General features: G+C 33.6%; 1 protein-coding gene across 2 annotated transcripts in view; it reads right to left on the reverse strand.

Moving 5' to 3' along the window:
- USP8 (ubiquitin specific peptidase 8) overlaps positions 1 to 26,542 on the reverse strand; it is a 49,715-nt gene that overhangs the window by 9,157 nt on the left and 14,016 nt on the right. For both annotated transcript variants that reach the window (XM_033108658.1, XM_033108657.1), the window contains 9 exons: positions 23,132 to 23,217; positions 22,164 to 22,326; positions 15,480 to 15,522; positions 13,582 to 13,726; positions 9,609 to 9,771; positions 7,287 to 7,431; positions 6,753 to 6,979; positions 3,182 to 3,763; positions 967 to 1,044 (listed from right to left, as the gene is read on the reverse strand). In XM_033108658.1, the coding sequence (XP_032964549.1) occupies positions 967 to 1,044; positions 3,182 to 3,763; positions 6,753 to 6,979; positions 7,287 to 7,431; positions 9,609 to 9,771; positions 13,582 to 13,726; positions 15,480 to 15,522; positions 22,164 to 22,326; positions 23,132 to 23,217 (1,632 nt within the window). The remainder of the gene's footprint in view (positions 1 to 966; positions 1,045 to 3,181; positions 3,764 to 6,752; positions 6,980 to 7,286; positions 7,432 to 9,608; positions 9,772 to 13,581; positions 13,727 to 15,479; positions 15,523 to 22,163; positions 22,327 to 23,131; positions 23,218 to 26,542) is intronic.

A 26,542-nucleotide genomic window follows, 5' to 3' on the forward strand; every position in this document is an offset into this window, starting at 1 on the left:
CAGTTGGGCACAGAGATCTATTTGGTGTGATAGAAATGTTCTAAAATTGGATTGAGTGAATAACTACATGACTTTGAACTGAAATCACTGACCTGTATACTAAATGGGTGAATTTTACGGTATGCATGTTATACTTAAATAAATCTCTTAAAACAAAGGCAAAGATGTCTTATAAATGGCCTAAATATTTTAAAAATTGTGGTGAAATACACATAAGATAAAATTTACCATCTTAACCATTTTTAAGTGTACAGATAAGTGGCATAACTACATTCACATTGTTGTGCAACAAATCTCCAGAACTCTTCGTCTTGCAATACTGAAACTCTATACCCATTTAAACAACTCCCCACTGCCCCCATCCCTGGATGTCTAGAAATCACCACTCCAGCACTTGTATCCATGAATTTGATTACTCTAGGTACCCTATGTATGAAATCATACAGGATTTGTCCCTTAGTGACTGGCTTATTTTCACTTAACATAATGTCCTCAAGATTTATCCATGTTATAGCATGTATCAGAATTTTCTTCCTTTTTAGGGCAAATCATATTCCATTGTTTGTACACACCACATTTGATTATACATTCACCTGCTGATGTACACTTGGGTTGCTTCCATCTTTTAACTATTGTGAATAATAGTGCTATGAAAATGGATGTATAAATCTCTCTCTGTGGCCTTGCTTTTAATTCTTTTGGGAATATATCCAGAAGTAGAATTGCTGGATCATTTGTAAGGCCTTAGTATTTTTTAATTTCATCAAATGAATAGAATATACTGTAGTGCTTTAAATAGGAAGAACAGCAGATAATCATGTGAAAACAAACAAGAGACGGCTACTAAAGAGAGCAAGGATTCCCTCAGAGAGCAGGCCTTAAGTATGGAGAGTGACCACCTGGTGAGGACAGCCCCAAGGTCATAATCCATGCTTGACCCCACCCAGTGAACTAACTACTACTTACTTTATTTCTTTCCGTGTCTTCAGTATTCTCTCTAAAAGTTCCAGTCTTTAGAATTCCACTGTCTGGTTGTCCTTTAATCTTAACAGGTATAAAATTATTAAAATTTGAGACATGAAAGAAAACTTTAATTTCCCCCCAACATAAACCTACCTATTACTAGCTAATACAAACAAATCCATCAGACTGAAAATGTAAAAGGAGAAAAAAAATGAAGCCTCTAAAAAGTATATGCAATTTTACTGGAGAAATATATACTTTTAAACGAAAAGCAGTAGAGTCCGTGTGGGATTTCCTAATACTAAAGATAAAGAATTAAGAAACTATGACAACTCACTAAGGCAACTAAGGCAGGGGTGTCCAAACTTTTTTCAACGTTTTTCACCAAGGGCCCTTTGCAGTAAAATACACAAACAGCCAGGCCACTCACTCGAGGTGAAGTACATATTGCCACACCTGGTTTATTTAAGTAAACTAAATATATTTTTGGAATTTCCTGCGGGCCAATTAACAATGGATTGTGGACCGCAGTTGGCCCGCGGGCCGCAGTTTGGACACCCCTGCACTAGGGGAAAAACTAGATGCAAACCACAGTGGGTTGTGAAGCACTGATTGATAATACATGGCCAAGTACAAGATGCTTGCGTCAGTGTGTTCTCACCATGGCCTCTTGAACACTATCCTTTAATTTAAATCTCTCATGATTTTGGTTACCTTGAAAAGTGGTCATGCTCCAAAAAAAATTAATGTATTAAAGAGAATGAAGAGATTATAGAATTTTATACAGAGCAATATTCAAAAGTACAAAGTTCTGTTTTTACATCGTTGGACTCTATCAGTTTCTTTAAAAAATTCACTTTAATTTTTTGGTTTATTTAAAAAGTAACTATAGTAAAGTAAAAAGTTTTAAAAATTTGTAATAATTTTAATGTAATTTATTCCAGAATAAATTACGTATTTTGCCCACTTTTAAAAGGATCATACAATGAATGTAATCTTAATTTTTTTTCAATGTGTTATAAAGTGAAACATCAAAAACTATCCGATTATCACAATCTCGGGGTTGTTTAGAACTGTAGGGATATTTGGCACCTATACTGAATGAAATATGAATGCTTATAAATACCGTGTTTCCCCGAAAATAAGACCTAGCCAGACAATCAGCTCTAATGCCTCTTTCGGAGTAAAAATTAGTAATAAGATCCGGTTTTATTTTACTACAACTTCTTATAGTAAAATAATACCGGGTCTTATATAATGTAATATAGTATAAGATAAGACCGGGTCTTATATTAATTTTTGCTCCAAAAGACTCATTAGAGCTGATGGTCCAGCTAGGTCTTATTTTCGGGGAAGTATGGTACCTGCCTTTCAGTATATCAAGTTTTGATTCTCCTAAGATTAAGTTTTAGTACATAGGCTTCATTTCCCTAACTTTGGGTGTTTAGAAAGGTTTTTGTATGGCAGCTATATTTTTGATGGTCAAGGTTACCAGATAATTGTTCCCTGATAAGTGAGCCATTAATATGAATTGTTAATTTTGGTATATGCCTGAACTGCTGCTTGAGAAGTATAAAAATTGACAATCTGGAATTACGGTGTTTCCCCTTCCATCAAAAGTCATTTTCACACTACCAAAAATGTATTTTCATTTACATGTACGTAAAAAGGGCTCTGTTTCTGTTGTTATAAAAACTTATTTACTGTTCAAAAGGGAAAGGCATTGTTAATTACATAATAGAGAAAAAAAGGAAAAGCATGCATGGTATTATTTGGTTAAAACAGAATGACAAAAAACGTCCCCAAAAGTTATGGGAATCAATTTTGGGGAATAGCCCAGGGCAGAGAAAGGCAACATTAATGGGGTTATTGCCAAAATTATTGATTACATGAAGCAACAAACAAAATGACAGACCTGACCAAAAAACAAAAAAAAAATCACTATACACAAGACAAATGTTAGGCCATCTAGATGTCACTGATTTGGGACATATCCTAAGCAGATACAAACTCTATCATATAAACATTTGGCACCTAATTCCTCCATACTGAAAGGAATAGTGTATTTTACTCTAGTCTTTTGATGATCATACATCAAACATAAAAAAAAAAAAACGCCTTAAAATGTCTGCCCTGTTTATGCAATGCTACTGGGTCATCTTTTTCTGTATATTCTGTTTCACTTAGTTGGCAATCTGTACTGTTTGCTTCTGCTTACCTTGCCTGAACTTGAGTCTCCTGCCACAGAGGCATGGGGCCTATCTCCTGCTGACCTTTTCTGCACCTCAGGGGTTGAACACCTTTCCCCTCTGTCTTCCACAGACTTCTTGGCATCGGTCGTTTCATGATCACTTTTACTTTGTCTTTTTACTCCCGTTATTTCTCTGCCCCTCTTTGCTGGGGTTTCTTTATCTTCTTTCTTGGCCTGTTCACTTTCTCTCTTCTCCATTTCTTCTGCCTTTTGTTGCTTCTCTGGGATTTCATTTTCTTCAGCTTCTTGTTTCTTTCTGCCTTTTTGTTCTTGTTCTTCCCTCCTCAGTTTCTCTTTCTGTTCCTCTTGCTGTCTTTCTCGAAGTTCTTTTTCTTGTTTGTTTTTCTCCATTAGAAGAGCAGTTTCTGCATGAATACGAGCTTTTTCTTCATCTGTTAACATGACAGTTGGAGGGGGAAATACTGGCTTTGTGGAACGATCAGGAACAACTTTTCCATTCTCAGGCGACTGTTGCTCATGATCTGTACTTTCAGATGCTATTCTATGATCTTCAGGCAATCTGACTGCTGGTTTTTTAGTACGATCAATCTGTATCAACAAAAACAGAACAAAACATACTTTTGTCAAAATCCAGGAACATAACCTCAGTTCTTGAAAGCAAGTTGTGATAAAAGAACCACCGCTTTGTGGAGACAACATCTGCCAGAATATCTATTTGTAAATTACTCAATGTCAAAATTTCTCATAAGGCACTGGCACTTACTTCTTGATTCCACACTGTCAGTATACTCTGGTGTGTTCTGTGTATGGAAGAGTTCATTCTGAAGCATAAAACCTAGCCCTGGGAATACCTAGACTTAAGTGCCATTTCCACATATTCAATTGTGTACTCCATGTGAGTGTTTCACATATACCACAAATCTAATGTGGCCAAAATTAAATTCATGATTTCCCCCACCCCTTATCTCATGGGTGTAACCACTATCCAAATAGTTGCTCAAACCAGAAAACTGAGTTTCCTATGTTCTCTCCCTGCCCTTCTGCAGTCTGATGATCTTCCTCCTGTGTCTGTCCTTTCATCTCCATCAGCACCAAGTCCATGCCCACATTCTCTACATAGCTTCCAACAAGTCACCCCATTTCTTCTCTTGCCTTCCTTCTGATCTATTTCTCCACATTGTAGCCAGAGTAATCATTTTAAAACACAAATCTGACCATGTTCCTCACCTACTTAAAACCCTATTTTAAATAGCCACTCAGATTACATCTAAAATCCTTACCGTGCCCTGTGTGGTCTTACCTCTGCCTATTTCTTCAATCTTACCTCACACCATTTTAGATATCAGCCATACTTTCCTTTTATTTTTAAAAATTTCCCGAGAGATGCCATGCTCCTTATCAACTCGGGCTGTTAATCTAGATGATGCCCACCACAACAGGGGATCTTGCTGTGAATCTCTCTCCCGAAGGAAAGACTTTGCTGATCCCTAAAACTAGCCACGTCCCCTGATACATACTCTCCTAAAAGTATACTTTTCCTAATGGTACTCGCTGGGATTCTGATTAAACAACTTTAATTATTTGCTTAAAATCTTTCTTCCCTGCTGGAGTAAGTTCCAGGAGGGTACAGACTGTGCCTGAAACATAGTAGACAAACATGTCGCTGAGGGGATGAATAGAAGATTCCCTAACAGCTTTCCTAGGAGATAGGATGCTCAGTACCAGCTGAGTTGTGAACGGTCTCAATTCCTGACTTAATGAGTCAAGAGTTATACTTGAATTTAACAGCACACTACCCTACAAAAGTGTTAGAAATGGCCCTCACATAATTCCGTGAGAATACACTTTACTGAAACAAAAATGAGAACTTATGAGAATATCTGCCATTGACAACATGCATAGTGTTCTTATAAAATGAATTCCATGTTTTCCCACTAGAAAATAGTACTATAGGAAGAAAGTGAAGGAGAAATCACTCCTTGGTTCTTCACTTCTTTTAGCCCCTTCACTTCAAAAAAATAGGATCTCCCCCCGCCCTTGTTTTCTACATTTGAGAATAAAGGAGGAAGAACCACTATACAGATGGGGTTAACTATAAAAGGTTGGACAGGAACCAAAATAAATGTTTACATCCCCATTTTGGTAACCCAATCCATTTTTCCTTCATCTTAAAAGCATAGAGCTATGATCATTTTATTTTCAGGTTTAAAATTCTTTAGTGGTTTCCTTGGGCCTATAGGATAAAATTCCAATTTGATCCAAGTCTGTCTTGTCCATCTTTCCAATCTTATCTACTATCAGTTGCCTTTCTCTAACAGAGAACTGTGTCCAAGCATGTCAGAACTACTCTTGGGTCCTTTTCAGTCATACAAATTTCTACTGTCGTTTCCATCCTCAAATCCTACTTTACTCTCAAAGCCCAGATAAAAACTCCATAAAGAACTCCCTGATACCCTCAGTCAGAATTTCTCTCCTTGCTCTGTTTTCCAGTGATTATTAGAGCAATTATGATATTCTGCCTTATGCTATGGCTGATTTTGTACAAGTCTCTCCTCGTAAACATCAGACAGAATCCATGGCTTAATCATACTTGTAAATCTTCATGTTGTATTTCATATAGAAAATCCTCAAAATATCTTTGACAAATTTCACATATTTCAAAGTCACAAAGGTATTAGGGTTCAAATAACATACTGATTTACATTGAAAGAAAGTACAATAACATAAGCTTTTTAAAAAATTCTTAACTTTACATTTTAAGAAAAGTTGTTTAATCAAATACTTAGTTCTTAAAATTTAATCTGAAATATTGAAAGCAGAAGACTTTAAAAACATGAATGAACCACCTCATTTTATAACAAAAAAGACTAAATTTTCTATTCTTAGCCTGCCCCACAAATCAAATGTCATCCACTTCAAATGTGAAATACCCTTTTAAATATATCTGAGGGGAAAAAAAATTAAAAATGAATGCTAAAAAAATCTCGCTGGAAAATGTATAGGGGAGAATTAGTCAAACTTCCCTTACATAAAAATCTAATGAAGAAGAAAAAGTTGCAATTCTTTTTTTTAATTGTAACATCTTGGTAATTTAAAATCTTTTCAATAATTATTGTTAAAACATGCCTGCTATTTATGTGTCAAATTCTAAGAAAATGAAACTAAAGTGCGGTTTCAAAACCAAAATACTGACATCATATATCTATCATCTCTAAGCCAAACTATTTGGGAAAATACTATGGGTTAAATAAGACAAAAAACAAAGGAAAACCAACTTGAAAGTGTTCAAATTCACTGTTGTAATGCAACTTTTATTGATACTGCCTGTAGTAAATAGACGGCCAGCTGGATTAAAAATCCTTCAAATTATCCGTTTTGATGTTGCTCTGGCAACAGAATTGAATTATAATGAAAATTTTTTATAGGAAAAAAGGTACCAAGATATATAGATTCTTCTCACTGATATTTTTCTTTTTAAAATATTACAGGTTATATATAAAACGTCATTTCTATATTAGATATTTAATGTAATATTTTTAAAAAAAGAGACAAAGTTAAAAGAAAATCAAGAACATACCTGTGGAAAATTCTTTACAATAGGCACTGGCTGAATTATGGGTGAAACATCAGATCTACTAGAAGTAGCTATTGGTTCAACTGGAATTGATATATTCAGTGGTCCCATTCTCTCCTCTTGATCATTTATCAATTCTATATTTTCATCTACTTCTATAGGAGGAGGTGGCATCTGTGCAGTAGGTTTAGAAGGAACTGATTCTTCCAGTGAGGGATAAGTAAAATCCACTAAAATTCCCAAAAGAATAATGATAAATTGAGAGAACAGCAAACCCCATAAACAGTACCAATATACCTCAGGCATGTTATATGTGATAATTAATGTAAATTAAATGAGGCAGCAACAACAGTCTGACAGAATTGAACACTAACTTCCAGGCTGTAGACATCTTGTATTTTTTAGGCCTGGAAACAAACTGCTACCTAACAGGACAAATGCACACACAACCAAGAACATTACCTTAAAAACATAAATAATTTATTTTAAAGTTTATTTTACTGAAGTAATTGTAAACAAAAATTTTCACATACATACATGAGATAAACACCTCTTCATTCTTGCCTCGTGAGGGTGGAGTGACTTTAGCATTTGTTGTGTACTGGGGAAAACAAAGGAGCCAGTTTTCATAGCCTCCTTCTAAAACCAAAGGCTCATTGCGCAGGACAGTTTTACTTTCCCACTATAAAATAAGGAAAGAGTGTTTTTAATATGGCAGCAGTCTCTTGACAGCTACAAATACAACAAACCTGAATTTTAAAATCGCTCTCTTGACAATTCATTTTCTAAATAATTAAAAAAAAAATGACAGCCAAATTAAAAATTCAACATTAAATGAAACAAATGGCTAGATCAGGTTTTTAAAACCATACAAGTAAATCTATGATCTTAGAAGAGAAAAAAAATAAGTTAATATATAATAAAAATCATCCATAACCTCACAACTCAGAGATAACACTTTAGAGTTTATTCTTCATTTTCTACATAGAAATACTTTTTAAACTTCATTTTTACAAAACAATGAAACTTTTATGATGCTGCTTTTCTATTATATGAACATCTTTTATTAATAAAGAGCTATGTATCATTTGTAATGACCACATATTCTATTTCATACACACATTTACATACATACACACACACACACACACACACATCAATCATTTGAACACTTATTGTTAGTTTTCCCCATTTAATTACAAAATTACAAACAGTGCTGAGATAAACACTGAAGACCCTTCCTTGTACATGCACACACCCAATCAACTCCATTAGAGAGAATCCCCAGAAGTGGAATTGCTGCAAGACACATGAACATTTTAAGGCTCTTAATGTATACTGCTAATCTTTGAAATGATCTTTAAAAAATTTTATTTGTTATTTCTATCAGATAATTTCCTAGGAGTAAAACTGTTGGTTTAAAAATCTGGTAGATGCTGCCAAAACGACCTTCAAAAAGACATGTGTAGCAACTTATACACTTACCTACAGTGTATAAGAATGCCCATTATAAATCTTTGTAATTATTACCAAACTGGTGGACATAAAATGTTATCTTGTTTTACTTAGCATTTATTAGTGAAGCTGAACATCTTTTAATATGTTTATTAGCCATTTATATTCTGTGATTTAACGAATCTATAGAGTTTGCTATTTTCTTAGTAAACAGTGAGTGTATTCTGAATATTTAAGAAAATACATCTTTGTCATATATATTACAAACATCTGTCCTGATTGATTTTTACTTTATTTATGATTTTTTTTAATGATGTTTTTAACAAAAATATACTGATGTTCCTTACCGGTGTCCTAATTTAGGATCAAGATAATAAAAGTATCTATCAGTATTTTTTCCTAGTTTATTGTTTCAATGGACATCTTTTTATCTTTGACCCACTTGGAATCTAGTGTGGTCTAAGAAATAGGGCAGGGGGTCCCCTTTCTTTTACTTACTGGCTATCCAGCTGTGCCCAAACCATTCATTTCAATCCACCTTTCCTCACTGATTTGTTATGTCATCTTTATCATACACTAAACTTTCATATATCTTAGTTTGAACTGTATGAAATCGCCACTTTTGTAGGTCAAAACTAGTTGAATATTGGCAGTTTCACATATCGACCTATATTTGGGTATTGATTCCTTATTTTAAAGCATTAATTGTTTTAAAATTGCTCTCCTGGAGGGCAATGTTTCATCAATTGACCCTCCTAACCAGCAGTCAGTGCCATCACTATTTAATCGTTTAACAAATTAAACTATTATTTTTTAACTTTGCTAATTTGATCAGTAAAAATGGCACTCACTGTTTCAATAGGCATTTCTCTGATTACTAGTAAAGTTGACCATTTTTTATGTTTCTGTCACTTGCATTACCTCTTCCGTTTATGTCTTAGTTTTCCATTTTATCTTAAGTAATTTTCTTACTTATTTGTAAAAGCTCTTCGGATTTTAGGTATTCTAAATCACTGCCATATTTGTTGCAAAGTCTTTCTGTTTGTTTTTTGCCTTCTAATATTTTGGTAGTTTTTCACACCTAAGTTTTTATTTTATGAAGTCAAATCTATCGATTGTTTTTTCCTTAGTGACTTCTTCCTTTGCCTTTTTGTTTCATAATCTAATTCTTAAAACAAAAAACACTTTTTTCAGACAATTTATATTTCTGAAAATTCTTATATCCTATAGAAAAGTTTACTGTTATTTGGCAATTCAAAGCTAGTCTTTTAAATTGAAATTTACAAAAAATCTACAACTAAAGCATAACGGATCTTCTTGTCCTTAAGATAAACTAGTCAATATACCTTTCTATAACCAGAGAAGGCTTACAATTTCAGTAAGCTAACAAGGAAACTTGCTAACCTTGAAAAGTGCATCTTTCAGACTCCGTAGAGTTGTTCCAAGTTGTAAATCTTTTGTAGAACTAAACCAGTCAAGAAGTACCACATAATCCACATTCCCCCTCTTCTTCCATGTATCTTTAGAGTCATCTGGGAGGTTTGTTTCAATCCAACTAGCAGTGACTCTGAAATGTATTAACATTTGTATTGAGGCAAAAGTAGGTGAGAGGTCCTAATATACTCATAGAAGACACTGAGTTTTGTTCTATAGTCTGTATCACACCATAGCAAACTTTTAAGACAGATTCCTTTCTAAGGTCAGACTGTATGGTAAGATATTAAATACCCTAAAATGTTTAACAATTTCACCACTGTATAAATTTGGAATATATTTTAGTATTTATTAGAAACTAAAAGAAGTAGACTCAATTCTGATCTTTTACAAAAACAGGGGCCAAAATTGCAAACAGAGGAAGTCATCTGAGCACCTATCTCAGAAAAGTGTGAACAACTGGGAGATCACCTGGATAACATTATTTATATTTCCATTCTCTTATACCTATGCAGAAAATGATTAGTTAACCAAATAGCCAAATGTTTATTTAACAAACACGGCATTTACTATGTGCCAGGTACTATGCTAAATGCTTTATTCTCATTGAACCTCACTTAATCCTCACAATGCTATAAAGTAGGCGTTATCCCCATTTAATAGACAGGGAAACTGAGGCACAAAGAGATTAAGTAACCTGTCCAAAGTTACAGCTACCACGTGAAGCCAGAATTCACTCAGGCAATCTGGCTCATGGACACGCTCCTAGCTACTATGCTGTGTTGCCTCTTACATCATAAACTGTGAATTATATCAACTCTATATTAAAGCATGCTATCCACTTCCCCTTTTGCTCACAGAAAAGCTAATGTTCTTACAATGGGCCTGCCTCCTGGCCTCTCCCCCAGATCCTGTTATCTCAATGTACTCATCACTATGTACTTGCCCCCTTACTCCACTGCACTCCACTGTAGCCACTGGCTACCTTGTAATTTCTGGTGTATCCACGTATGCTCCTGCCTAGGTGCCTCTGCTCTTACTGTCCCCTGGGTCTAAAACCCTCTTCCCTCAGATAACTGCCAACAGTCATTTCCCTCATCTCAAGATATGCTCAGCAGTAACTTCTCCATGAAGCATTCTTGGAATCAAATTTTAATACCCACTCCAACACACACGCTTGACACACCCATCTCCGTAGCACTAATCAACAACAGACATACATTTTAAGTTTACTGTCTGTCTCACCTACCCCACCTCCCTGTTAATAAAATATAAGCTCCATGAAGCAGATTTTTGTCTGATCGATGGTTTAGCCCCAGCTAAATGGTTTAGAACCATAGTAACCCAGCCCATAATAAGTGCTCAGTAAATATCTGCTGAATAATTGAATGAATAATACAGATTTGCTTCTCCTGGTAAGTAACTCCGCATTATTTATAGCAAAGCACCTAGGAAAGCTGGGCAGGACTGGTAAAACTTTTATTCATAAGTAAAAATAAATGGTTTAGATTATTTAAAAGAAAAAAATCCTATTCCTATATAATAATGTTGGTTACTGCATCTATTAGGATATAAAGAAAAAAGAAGAAATATAAAATATTGTCACATAGTAATTCTCACTTCACATACTGAGATCAAAAGGGTGCCTGGTCAACAAAGACTGAGAAAAATTGAAATGCGATGTCCTTAAGGACTATTTCTGCTCTAAGGATATATTTGCCTAAATACTCTTTGTCTTAAAAGTCAAGATTAGTATTATGCAGAAAACACTTTGGAAAACAATAGTTATCAACCACTATTTCCCAAACTTCACTCTTTCATGTATCATCTTCACACACAGCTGCATCTTTGCTCGACCTTGTTAATTATTTAATATTTTATTGAGTTAAATTTATTTAATTGAAAGTCATCCTTTACTTAAACAATTTATTTAACAGGAAAACATGTATCTCTATATACATGGAAAAACAGCATCACATCCAATAAAGGATAACCCTAAAAATAAAACAGATCAATAAACTATGCTATATTCACACAACAGATCACTGTATAGTAATAAGAGTAAATGAACTACAATTGCACACAATAATATAGATGAGTCACAAACATAAAGTTGAGTACAAAAAGCCAGACATAAAAGACTATAGACTGTATGTTTCCATTTATATAAACTACAAAAATGAGTCTATACTGTTAGAAGTTGGTGGTTCCCTTGGGTGAGTGGGGATATGGGTAGTAACTGACAGGTGGCACGTGAGAGACTTCTGGAGTGATAATAATATTGTTTCTTGGTCCAGATGCTAGCTAAATGGGTTCATTCAGTTTTTGAAAATTTACTAGGCTGAATACTTAGGATAGGAATGCTTTTGTATGTGTACTACACTGTGCTAAAATTTAAAAACAGACAATGAAAAAATGCAGTAATCATTATCAGCTAGCTGTAGACACTATTGCCTACAGAAAACTCTGAGGCCCGCTCTTGAGTAAGAAAGGGAGATTAGCAAATATTAAAAAGGAGGCTAGCACCAAACTGAGGCTTCTTTTAACTAATTCAGAAGGACTGAAACAGAAATTAAACGGGAATACTTTTCTTGGCATGCAATTCATTGTTCTTTAATCAGCAACCTAAATAGTAATTTAAATATCACATTTTGGGAAACAAACTCAGTAAAAACTATCAGCTTTCTGTTAGTACAGATTAGACCATCCAAAGATTAATTATAACCTTCTTTGTATTTTCAAATCATGGGAATAAATGTATTCACAGCTACTTGATTAGACTAAGCACGCTAATCCCACATTTAAATAGCATACTTACTAGCTTAGTGGTTCAGGGCAGAAGAATAATAGAGGGAATGGCAGAGCCCACCTCGTTTTGTAAAAAATTAAATCATCAAACTGAACTGTTCAGTTTTAAAAAATCAGATAAACAAACAAACAAATGGCATATTTATAAAGCACTCTATTCTTCAGGTCAAACATTTATCAAGCATCTGCAATGTGCCCCAAACTATGCAAATTTTATTACCTAATTTAAAAAATATATCTTCTTAATGTTAAGTTAGTCTTAGAATGGACCATAGATTTTAACGAATCCAGTCCCATAAACTGAGACCCAAAGAGGTTATATAATTTATACAATACTCAAAATAGTGAAAATAGCCCTGGATCTGGAGTTTCAGATCTGTCACTGTTGTGACAGTTTCTAATGTACAATATATCCATGGAAGTAACTTTAAATTATTTTATAGGTTAAAGGCCTTGTTATCGAAAAAGGGAAAAAATATTTTTTTAGTAAATCCTTACTAGTGTGAGGCACTATGCTAACTGTGTGTTTGTATAAAATTTCTCATTTAACTTCCCCAAACCTCTGAGATAGGTACTATTATTACCCCAATTTTACAGATGGAAACATGGGCTGAAGAGACGTTAGGTCACTAGCTAGTAGTAAAGCAGCTAATAAGAGACAGAGTTATAACCTGATTACAGTGCTTATGCTCTTTCTTAATCATTTAACTATACTGCTTCTCCTTCAAAAGTGTTTGTGTACTCTTTTTACCACAGATAAAACTATGGGAAATTTCAAAATAAAAAAACAATTCAATTAGTTCACAATTTTAGTCAATTTGGTATATATGCTTCAGAAGTTCATAAATAAAAACTAGTATGAGAACTTCGTCAACAAACAGCTGAGGAGAGAGGGCACACAAAGGCAGCTTCATTTCTTTCCTAGTAAGACTCCAAATGTCACAGACAGGAGAAAACAGTCAGACTGGAAGGTCCTTTACTCTACCCTTCGGAAAGGATAAGGTATGCCATTAAAGAGCAAAAAATGGAAAGGTCAACAGGACAAGGAAACATTATTTTATCACACGTAGATGCTAAGGAGTAATATTTACTACTGTCCACAGTTTACCATTTATCTAAAAACACAATGACCCACCCTGGACTGACGGCTTCTTCAGGAACACTGAGAGAATTTAAAATATGAGAATCCTGATAATCCTGACTTCTTCGAGCATCCATTATAATCAAGCTGATTTTCTCATCCATCATCATTGTGTATAGTTCCTTTGCTGTGATTAATCCTTGAAACAGGGAGATAATGTAAGTGAAAAGAAACACGCAGTTCTGTGTGCTATCATATCACTAAACACAGGACAAGCATATCTTTTTCTAGAATATGAAGTGTACTGGGTGTCATATACTTGTTATCTCATCATACTGTTTATTACCTTTTAAACTAACATGACATACAGTGTGCTTTTGACATTTATCAAGACACTAGTTCAATGCTCTGTTTACAAAGACTTAAGTACCAAAACTTGCTGTTGAGGTTACAATTACATCTGGTGTTGGCATTGTTCTGGTATAAAGGTAATTAATATGTGTATTTCATGTATTTCACTTATTTAAAATTTAAGCCATTTGAAAAATGTCAACCAAGAAATATCTATGGCTCAAAAATTCTTGAAAGGTTCTATATTCTTCTTAAAGAGTCTCTGATGGGGTCTTAGGGGGCTATTTTAGATTTTCAAGTATCCTCAGAGTAACAAGCCAAAAGCTTGTTATTTGTGTTTCATGTCAGGGGTTGGCAAACTATGGCCACCTATTTTTATTGGAACAGGGCTACACTAATTTGTTTACATATTATCTATGGCTGCTTTTATGCTACAATAGCAGAACCACCGGGCCCCCAAGCCTAAAATATTTACTATATAGCCCTTTAATATATAGCCAAAACAAATATTCTCTATGTTGCTATTTTCCTTTTCCAGCTTCTACTACCTGAAGTGAAAGATCAAAACGCATAAGGGAGCTTAATTATGTAAAAAACTATTTCTTCTCATGAGCTGTGAGAAAAACAGTCATAGTATCTCCTAAGCTAAAATATCCAGCTGCTAATAAAATCCTACTTTCCTTTCAAACCATCAAGATCATTTTGACAACAAAACAGTCTAAACAGGTTCAGAACAAACCATTGAGAAAGGTAATATCTAAGTAGAATGACATACAATGGAACATATGGATACAAACAAGTCTCAGAATTGATAACAGATTTCATGAAAGTGCCTTACTAAGTTTATTTTTAAAACTATATGGCAATATTTTAAATATTTTAGTGTTACACACAATTAATACATTAAAGTTAAAACTTTTTTGAGAGAAAAACTTGGGCAACTGCGTAAGTCTTATTCTTTAGGTGACACGTTTGTGACTAGAGTATCAATACCACCTGTGGATAACATCAAAATTACTGGTTTAGATTTTTTTGACAGGAGTAAAGAAGCTTTTTAATAATTAAGTCTTCAACCTAGAGTCATAAATAGTAATAGTTAATACTTATATAAAGTTTACTACATGTTCTATGAATTTCACATGTATTAACTCATTTAATCTTCACAATAACCCTATGAAACGGGTACTATTATTATCCCCACTTTACAGATGGAGAAATTAAGTTACAGAGGCTAAGTAACATGCTCAAGGTCACACAGAAATTCAGAGGAGGAGCCAATGTTCAAACCTCGGCTGTTTCACTTCTAAGAGTCCATGCTCTTGACCACTATGCTAAACTACATCTTGTGGGGAAAAGAAAAAGCAAACAAATAGAAACTGTGGTTTTGATGCTTTCAAATGCACACTATCATAAATATTCCATATGATATATAAATTCAGAATACATTTTCAATATATTTATATAGGCTAGGAAAAATACTAAAGCTTACATACAGATTAGACACAAAATTAGGAGTTTCACTCTATAAAGTCTGAAGCTTATTCTGATTAGAAGACCTGAATAATAATCTAAAAGAACTCCGTCTTGCTGTATACACTTACCTTTCTCTGTGGACTCATTTTTTTCATTCTTTTCACCATTTATCTATTTCAGAGAAAAAAAAGTTTCAACTTTGATAGAAACAAAAATTTTCATAGAAACAAAAAATTCAAATGTAATACTTCGTTGACACTGAAAGGCTATAGGAAAGAAATAAAGGGTGCAGAGTACTAGTATTTTATAAAAATACAGATGAACAGTAATGACCTTACCAAGTTACTCTGGCAGTAGGTAGTTAACAGCTAAAATAACTAGTAGCATATGAGAATCACGACATTTCCTCAAAATTTTCTCCAGTTAATGTCCAAATATAATTTAAAAGCACAGATTGTTCCAGAAAATTTTACTTAATTTAATGAGAGAGTACTTCTTATAATGAACTAAAAATTGGGTTATTCCTGGGCACAAAATATTCAAAGTGGTGAAAGAGGGAAAAACCTACAACAAAGAATACTCTACCCCCATCAAGGTTATCATTCAGAATGAAGGAGATAATTTCCCAGACAAGCAAAAGCTAAAGTTCAACACCACTAAACCAGCACTACAAGAAATGTTAAATGGACTTCTTTAAGTGTGTGTGTGTGTGTGTGGGGGGGGAAACGGCTAAAAGTAAACATGAGAAGATACCAGAAAGAAAAACATCTTGTTGATAAAGGCAAACATTCAGTAAAAGTAGTGGATCAACCAATTATACAGCTGGAATGAAGGTTAAAAAACAAAGTAGTAAGATCACATGTAACTATAATAAATTAAGGGACACATGCACGCACACGTACATACATACACACATACACACAAAAGGAGTAAAATATGTCAAAAACATAAACATGGGAGAGGTTAGTAAAAAATGTAGGGCTTTCCAAATAGTATATGATTCCACTCATATGAGGTACCCAGAGTAGTCAAATGCATACAGACAGAAGGTAGAATGATGGCCCCCAGGAGCTGGGGGGAGGGGACTGGGGGAGTTATTGTTTAATGGATAGTTTTTGTTTTGCAAGATGAAAAGAGTTCAGGAGATGGATAGTAGTGATGGTTGCACAACAATGTGAATATACTTAATACCACTGAACTGTGTACTTAAAAAATAGTTAAGATGCTAAATTTTGTTATGTGTATTTTACAACAACAACAACAACAACAAAAAGTAGGGCCCCCATCTTCCAGTCTCTGTGGGAGGGTAGGAGCCTAACTTCCGTAAGTGACAATTACCAAACATGGATGACCTCTGACACTGACCAACCTCCCCTAAGATACTCAAATACTTTTCCATTTTAGCTAACCAGCATTTAAAAATCCTCCTATATATTGTTTAAGCATTATTGAGCTCAATCTCTCTCCCATATTCCAATAGTCTTCCTTAAAATTTAAAAAAAAAAAGGGATTTTAGAATGTGATTATAAGTGACCATCAACTTAAAAGAGACCACAATAAACACTGCTTTTTATATATCAATCTCATGGTAACTACAAACCAAAAATGTATAATAGAATAATAGATACAAAAAAATAAAGGAACAAACACTAAAGAAAGTAATCAATGCACCAAAGAAAGGAATTATGAAAAACAACCAGAAAACAGTTAATAAAATGGCAATAACTATACAGCAATTGATAATTACTTTGAATATAAATGGACTAAGTGGTCCAATCAAAAGACACAAGGTGGCTTAATAGATAAAAAACAAGACCCAAGCATGTAATACCTACAAAAGACTCACTTCAAATTGAAAGAGACATACACAGACTGAAAGTGAAGGGATAGAAAAAGACATTTCAGACTAATGGAAACAAAATGAAAACTGGAGTAGCAAAATTTATATCATACAAAGAAGATTTTGAAACAAAGACTATAACAAGAGACAAAGAAGGGCATTATATAGTAATGAAGGGACCAATCCAACAAGAGGATATAACACTTGTAAACATTTCACACCCAACACAGGACCATCTAATTACATAAAACAAATATTAACAAACATAAAGGGAGAGATAGAAAGTAATACAATAATAGTAGGGGGCTTTAATACTCCACTTACAGCAATAAATGGAACATATAGACAGAAATTAACAAGCAAACAATGGCCTTAAACGACCCATTAGACCAGATGGACTTAATAGGAATTTTCAGTATATTCCACTCCAAAAGAGCAGAATACACATTCTTTTCAAGGACACATGGAACATTTTCCAGGATAGACCACATTAGGCCACAAAACAAGTCTCAATAAAATTAAGATTGAAATGGTATCAAGCATCTTCTCTGATCACAACAGTATGAAACAGAAATCAGTTACAAAAAGAAAACTAGAGAAAACCAAAAACATGTGGAGGCTTAACAACATGCTACTAAATAATCATGGGTTAACAAAGAATACGAGAAAATTAAAAAATTACTTAGACAAATGAAAATGGAAACAATAATCCAAAATCTATGGGACATGGCCAAAGCAGTTCTGAGAGGGAAATTCAGATACAGGCCTACCTCAAAAAACAAGATAAATTTCAAATCAACTGTCTAACCTTACACCTAAAAGAACTAGAAAAAGAAGAATAAACAAAGCCCAAAGTGAGTAGAAGGAAGGAAATAATAAATAGCAAAGTGGAAATAAACAAAATAGAGACTGAAGAAAAATAAAACATAAAATGAAACTATGAGCTGGTTCTTTGAAAAGATAAGCAAAATTGATAAAACTTTAGCCAGACTCATCACCAAAAACGAGAAGCCCAAATAAATAAAATCAAAAATGAAAGAGAGGCAACAACTGATACCACAGAAATAGAAAGGATTATAAGAGAATACTATAAGCAATTGTAAGTGAACAAACTGGACAACCTAGACAAAACAGATGAATTCCCGGAAACATAATCTTCCCAGACTGACTTAGAAAGACACAGAAAATCTAAGCAGACTGATTACTAGCAATGAAATTGAAGCAGTAATCAAAAAACCTCCCCTAAAACAAAAGCACAGGACCAATGGCTTCATCGGTGAATTCTACCAAATATTTAAGGAAGAACTAATACCTTTCCTTCTCAAATTATTCCAAAAAAAATAAAAAAGAAGTAATGTTTCCAACATATCCACAAGGCCAGCATTACTCTGATACCAAAACAAGACAAAGACAATAAAAAAAGAAAATTATAGGCCAATATCACTGATGAATACAGATGCAAAAATTCTTAACAAAATACTAGCAAACTAAATTAAACAATACATTAAAAAGTTTCTATACCATGATCAAGTGGGATTTATACCAGAGATGAAGGATGGTACAATATTCATAAAACAATGCAATACATCAACAAATCTAAGGATAAAAATCATATGATCATCTCAATAGATGCAGAAAAAGCATCTGACAAAATTCAATATCCATTTATGATTTTAAAAAAACTCTCAACAAAGTGGGAATAGAAGCAACTTACCTCAAAATGATAGTGCATATGTGATAAGCCCAGAGCTAACATCATATGCAATGGTGAAAAGCTGAAAGCTTTTCCTCTAAGATCAGGAACAAGACAAGGATGCTCACTCTCACCACTGTTATTCAATATAGTAATGGAAGTCCTAGTCACAGCAATCAGACAACAAAAAGATAGAAAAGGCATCCAAATTGGAAAGAAGAAGTACAGCCGTCACTATTTGCAGATGACATGATACTATACATAGAAAACCCTAATGAATCCACCAGAAAAATAACAGAATTTACAAAAGAATTCAGTAAAATAGCAGGACACAAAATTAATTTATAGAAAGCATTGCGTATACTACGTGTTTCCCCAAAAATAAGACCTAGCCAGACAATCAGCTCAAATGCGTCTTTTGGAGCAAATTTTAATATAAGACCCGGTCTTATTTTACTATAAGACCAGGTAAAATATAATTTTATAATATAATATATAATATAATATAACACAATAAATATAATACTGGATCTTATTTTTTGCTCCAAAAGACACATTAGAACTGATTGTCCTGCTAGGTCTTATTTTCAGGGAAACACAGTAATAACAAGCTGAAGGAGAAATTAAGAAAACAATCCAATTTACAACTGCATCAAAAAGAATAAAATACCTAGGAATAAGTTTAACCAAGGAGGTGAAAGACCTATACTTTGAAAACTTTATAAGATATTGAAGAAAGAAATTGAGGACACAAATAAATGGAAGAACATATCATGTTCATAGATTGGAAGAATTAATAGCATTAAAATGACCATACTATTCAAAGCAATCCACAGATCAATGCAATCCCTATCAAAATATCAGTGGTATTTTTTACAGGAATAGAATAGTGCTCATATTTATATGAAATCATAAAAGACCACAGATAGTCAAAGCAATCTTGGGAAAGAACAACAAAGTTGGAGATAGCAAGTACCCAGATTTCAAACTATACTACAAAGCTATGATAATCAAAACGGTATGGTACAGGCACAAAAAAAAGACACAGAGATCAATGGAATAGACTGGAGAGCTCAGAAATAAACCTCCACTTATAAGGTCAATTTATCACAAATGAGGCAGGAATATACAATAAAGAAATAACAGTCTCTTCAACAAGTTGTGGTAGGAAAACTAGACAGATAACATGCAAAAAATGAAACTGGACCACTCTCTTAACACCATATACAAAAATAAACTCAAAATGGATTAAAGACTTAAATGTAAGTCTTGAAACCATAAAGCTCCTAAAAGAAAACATAGGTAGTAAACTATTTAACATCAGTTACTAGAATTAGTGCAGTGATCAAATTTAAAGTACCTGAATGTTGAATCACTACATTGTATACCTGAAACTAATATTGTGTAGCAACTACGCTTAAATACATACATATTTTAAAAATAGAAATAAATCAAATGGCAAAAAACAACTATTTGACATCTATCTTACTAGTGTCTTTTTGGATATGTCCCCTCGAGTAAGGGAAACGAAAGCAAAAATAAACAAATGGGACGTCTCAAACTAAAGAGTTTCTGCACAGCGAAAGAAACCATCAACAAAATGAAGACAACCTACATGGGAAAAGATATTCACAAATGACGTATCTGATAAGGGTTGATATCCGAAATGTTAAAGGAACTCACATAACTCAATAATGAAAAACTAAACAATCTGATCAAAAAATGGGCAGAGGACCTGAAGAGACATTTCTCCAAAGAAGACATACAGATGGCCAAGAGACATAAAAAGATGCTCAACATCACTACCATCAGGGAAATGCAAATCAAAACTACAATGAGATATCAATCAGGATGGCTGTTATCAAAAAGTCAATAAATAACAAGTGTTGGCGAGTATGTGGAGAAAAGGGAACCCTCATGCACTGTTGGGGAGAATGTAAATTGGTGCAGCCACTATGGAAAACAGGACAGAGATTCCTCAAAAAACTAAAAATAGAACTGCCATAGGACCCAGCAATTCTCCTTCTGGTTATTTATCCGAAGAAAACAAAACAACTAATTTGAAAAGATACATGCAACTCCTATGTTCATTGCAGCACTGTTTACAATAGATAATGCAAGCAACCTAGTTCTCCATTGATAGATGAATGGATAAAGATGTCGTATGTATTTACAATGAAATATTACCCAGCAACAAAAAAGAATGAAATCCTGCCACTTGCGACAACATGGATGGACCTAGAGGGTATTATGCTAAACGAAGTAAGTCAGACAGGGAAAGAAAATAGTGCATAATTTCACTTATATGTGGAATTTTTTAAAAAATCAAAAGAAACAACAAACAAAACAAAAAACAGATTCATGAATTGTATTCATGGAAACAAAGAACAAATGATGGTTGCCAGAGGGAAAGGGTTTGGAAGGATGGGTGAAAACGGTGAAGGGGAATATAGTCAATGATAGTGTGGTAAGTTTGCACAGTGACAGATGGTTACTAGACTTAGGTGGTGATCACATTGTTAAGATATATAAATGTCAAATCACTATGTTGTACCCATGAAACTAATATAACATTGTATACAAACTAGTTTACTTTTTAAAAAAAGTTCCTTTGACACGCATTCTGAAAAATTTTAAAGCAAAATGATGTTATCTGGAACTTGCTTTTAAATAATCTAACCAAACAAAAGGAGAGAGATGCAGATCAAAAATATGGCAAATGTTAGTTGATTATTGAAGCTGCATAACAGGGTTTAATTGTATTCTCTTTTCAATATAAAAAAGGCTAAACAAAAGTAAACATAACAAAAAGCAGTTCGCCCTGCTGTTGAAATGGCAACAAAATGAAGAGATTTAAAAAGGCCCTTAGACATAGTCTTTTGAAGTCTTGTTATTTTTTTTAATCAGCCATTTGACTTATAAATGAACATCTCTCTAAAGCAGTATTATGTTACATACATTTGTAAAAATCAAAAGACCAGATTTCTTCACATCTTTTTACATATTGCCTAACCCAATGTCATAGCAATTCAACAACTACTTCTTAATGAAATCAATGATGATCCACATACAAACATGGATCATTGTAGCTGAAAGCTACAAAATGCTTATGAAATACTAAAAGCAGAAATCTTTCCATGAGTTTCAACAGTGTAGAAGAAATTATATTTTAGGAAGAATAGTTTCTGAGGGGGTAAAGTGTTTTGATATCTCAACTCTTCTTAAGCAAAACATCTGAAAAGAAGAGCCTTTTTATCTCACAGAATAAAGTTGAAATACCTTCTGGGTTTTGTCTTTGGAATCCAATACATTTTCCGAAGAACCTTTAGCTGATGTGCCACCATCCTCTCTTCCTGCTTCCTGTCTTTTCTGTTTCTGCCGCTGCTCTTCCTCTTGCCTGTCCTTTTCTTCAAGTTTTTTCCGAACTTCAGCTTCTTCATATCTAATTGAAAAAAGAAGCCATCTTTTGTTGCCATGATCAGGGAAAGTAAAGGAGTCTGGTTACATAACCTTAGTACCCTGCCTTGGACCCTCCCTCCAACTGAAATTGGACGCTGCCATTGTTCATTACAAGCCACAACTTGTAAATTTGCCCTCTGTAGATTTATTTCAAATTGCCCACAACTCTTGAAAAGAAACTCTATGCTCTCAAGTTGAAGTTATTTAATGTCTTGTTACAACTTTTTAAATGATTCAACTCTGCTGCAATTTCCTTTTAAAAGGACTTAACAATCCTAAAATCCTACAATTAACTGTAAAGCCTCATTCACTTATAAAGTGGTTCAAAATATTAAAAACTACAGACAACCAATCAGTGAAGGACCTAAAGCTCAAAAGCCATACTAGAATTAGACTTTTTTAAAAAACATATATAACTTCTGCAACCAGGCAGATCAAAACTAATTCCCACAAGACCAGTGTCCAGTAACACATTACAACACGGGCATATGAGGAATTGTATTTTTCTAAAGACTCCTGTCAGAAACTTAGAAAAAATTGGACCTTGGCTCTAACCTAATACACCATACCTTAACAATGTATCATTCTAAACATTTTATAAAGTCAACAACACATGAATATAACATAGCAAAAGATTTTTATTTTTGTGTACCAGTTAACATAGGACTTATTTCTAGGAATTGTGATTTACATACATGGATCAACATAAATAGACAAATTCTAAATATTATTTTTATCTTCTAAGTTTACATTCTTTTAAACATTTGATATAATAATAATGTCTGTACCTGAGTTTAAGGCTTTCAGAGAGTCTTTCAGCTTCTTCAATAGCCTTTTTGATGTTTGCAGGTCCGAGCATTGAATGAAAGTAGTCCTAAAATTATAGGAAAACCATCCTCTACTGTTAGTACTGGCCATTGCACACAGCTCTAATGCTAAAAACATTAAAATCATGGTACTTATGTAAAGGAAAGTTTAGATACATTATTATGATTGAATGACGTAGTTTTTAAAAAATTTTCAGGCTACATAAATGTGCAACTTATTCTCCAAATGTTTCAAAAGTATCTCGTCACACCATTAGTACAGGAAAAAAGTTCCAGTAGGTAATAATTTTACTTATCGGTAAGACACCTTTTAAAAAATGTAAACACTACTCTTATTTTTATAAAAAGTGCCAAAAAGTAAAGCTTTCAAAAGCATAATATATTTTGCTATAGTAAATAGGTTACCTAGTTTTTTTTTCCCTCTAGTCTCAGAAGCAATAAATTGTGTATCAATCTACAGTGTAGAGTTTGTTTTATTTGTTTTAAACTGAGATGTTTTTGCTTCCACCTGTATTTTACAATAGCTACCCACTTTCCAACTAGAGTCGAAACACTTCAGACATAAAACAAGTTTTACATTTGAGGAAACCTTAAATAACTAAAAATCAAATGATAGAAAATAAATCATCAATAATACAATCTAACTTAAAAAAAAAGAAAATGTTTGGCACATAATTTACTAATAAGCATTATGAAGTTTTTTGGTTTTTTTTAATCACTACTCTAAGAGGTCACTCATTAAATCCTGCAATCAGAGATATTTTCAAATCAAGACTGGTTAGACATGACAGTAGTGCAGTGAGACGCAGCTACCTAATTATTGGATCTTCTCATAATTTGCCACAACTTGTCAGTATGACTTTGCAAACAGAACCCACTAGCACAGTTCATCACAAATGATATAGTAATCAAAATTAAAAGAATGAAAGGCCAAACGGTCAAAAATGTCCACCTCTGGCTCATGGAAAGGCAGTCACCAAGAGCTTTGGGTGGAATAAATCTGTTGGTAACAGCTATCATATGTCTATCGATGTAGCCTAAAAGTACATCATGTTTTGGTTGAGTTTACTGTTCTAGATTAAAGACTAAATAAATAAAAAGGATCATTCACTATGAATTTCAATAATAGCATACAATTTGTTCAATATTGTATCAACTGAAAATTGCAATGGAAGCTGTAATTATTTCAGTTAGCACAATGTCCTGATTACTGATACAATACTTTTAAAATAGTAAACAATGTAATCATTATTGTAAGATTTCTCTGATAAAAACATACAAAGTAAAACCAAAAAATGCTATGACTTTTTAATTAATATTTTGACATCAACTATTAAGAAGCTAGCCTGTAAGCTCAGCTTAACTCTGTTTAAATCCTGAAAAATGGTTTGAGTTTGGTCATGCCTGTTACAAACTCCCAGAAGACACTCCCTTAATATTAGTGAGGTTTCTTGTGAAAAATGCTCTCTGTGCCCTTAAGGGAGCACAGTTAAAGTAACTATAAATATTTTCAAATTTTCAATAGTACACACATTCGGCAGAATTAAGAAACATTCAATTCTTATACAACCAAAAATGTTTGCTTCTTAGGTTTAACAAGTAGAACTTTCCTATTCCTGAACATACAAATTCAAACAACTCTCATGATTTCCCAAACAAAAAGGTTTACCAATAATATTTAGAATTAATTATCAAGAATGCCATGAAGATTTAAAACTATCACTCTGATTTTATCTAGACTTCACCTGTACTGATATTTTCAATATATTTGCCTTCTTCCCTGTTCACTAACCCTGAAAAAAATTGTTCATAAACTGATTTTTTTCAACGAGCAAACAATAAATGTAATGTGTCCTCTACTAGTGAGCTTGCTAAATGAACAAGTTTTATCTAAATCTTAACTATTCCCTGGTGTAAAATAAGACTGAAAGATTAAGTTTCTGAAGAAGACTAGTGACATTACATTCTGAGCGTACCTGATTTAAAAGGTAAAAACCAAAAAACATTTAGTTAGTAAATTTAACACTTCATGTACTTGAAGCACACTGGAGAAGTCTGGCTAAATAAAACAAAACAAAAACAGTTCTAAAACAGAAGCAAACGTGGTACCCTGGACAGAGCAAATGAAAATAGTCCTTTTACTGAAAACCAGGAACTGAACAGCTATAGCATATGAAGTAACAGGGAGCTTCCTAACCTGAACAACTGTCACCTTCAACTAGATACTCCCTTTGGAAATGCAATAGATACTCTGTGGAAGCAGAAAAATCTCTTATTGATTAAAGTTGACTCCCAATATTCTCAGGTTAAAAAAAAAAACCCACAAAAAACAAAACGTAGCTACAAAAACACTCCCAAACTTGTCAGAGAAAAGTAACTACTAACTTTGAAAAATAAAAGCAAAAAACTAAAAAGTACATAAAAAGTTGGCCCACAATAGTAGGCAAAACAGCAAACACCAAAACTACCAAACTTACTCAAATTTGCAAATTTTCCAAACATATTTAGCAAACATTTTCACACTTCTTTTTAAGCAATTCCACTTTAATAGATACTGTGAAAAACATCAAAGAGCATGCAAAAACCTGTTTGAATTTGGGCAGGCCTCTGGCTCTATCCACAGATAAAGTATGCCCAAGAATGTTCCAAGGACAGGATCAATCTAGCCATTTGTGGACAGGATGAACCTCCAAATGCAAGGAGCCACCTCCCAAGCTAGATCTAAAACCCCATTAACTACTATTAGCAACCCTTAACCAACCACCAAAAGACATTGCATCAGTCTCACTATTGTGGAGAAAAATAAGGTTATTTCAAAGAATAAGAGAACTTTAACTTCTATAAGCCAATTTAAATGAGGCAAGGCAATTCTACCACCAGTGAACAAAATAAAAAAATCTCAATATTAATTCAAGAATGGCTTCTCTACTAGGTATAAAATTTATAGGCAATAGTTTGCTACTATGTATTTATTGTCTGGTAGCAGGATAGTTCCTCAGTAAAGGTGGAAGACCAACCAAAATCTTCCCATTTCTTTAATCTAGACTTTGTGTTCTTTTGTCTGTTTCTGGTGCAATTGAAATGCAACAATTTTCTGTAGCAACACTTATCCTAGTCATCAGTTCTTTTTTTTTCATTTACGCCTCCCCTGCCCTCCCTATCCATGGCTTCAGCAAAGTGACGAAAGGCATCTGCTCAAAGGATTAAAAGCAAAAAATAAATAAATGTAACAATTATAAAAATGGAAGCAATCAGCATTAATTTTGCAAACTAAGATCTTTAATATGATTACAATGTCAGTGATAAAAAGCTGTCACATAAAAACAAGTGACTAAACCTTGAATCCTGAGGAAGTACAGTCATATTTTTCTT

The sequence above is a fragment of the Rhinolophus ferrumequinum genome, chromosome 6 (assembly GCF_004115265.2).
Source record: "Rhinolophus ferrumequinum isolate MPI-CBG mRhiFer1 chromosome 6, mRhiFer1_v1.p, whole genome shotgun sequence".
In the NCBI taxonomy this organism is placed as follows: Eukaryota; Metazoa; Chordata; class Mammalia; order Chiroptera; family Rhinolophidae; genus Rhinolophus; species Rhinolophus ferrumequinum.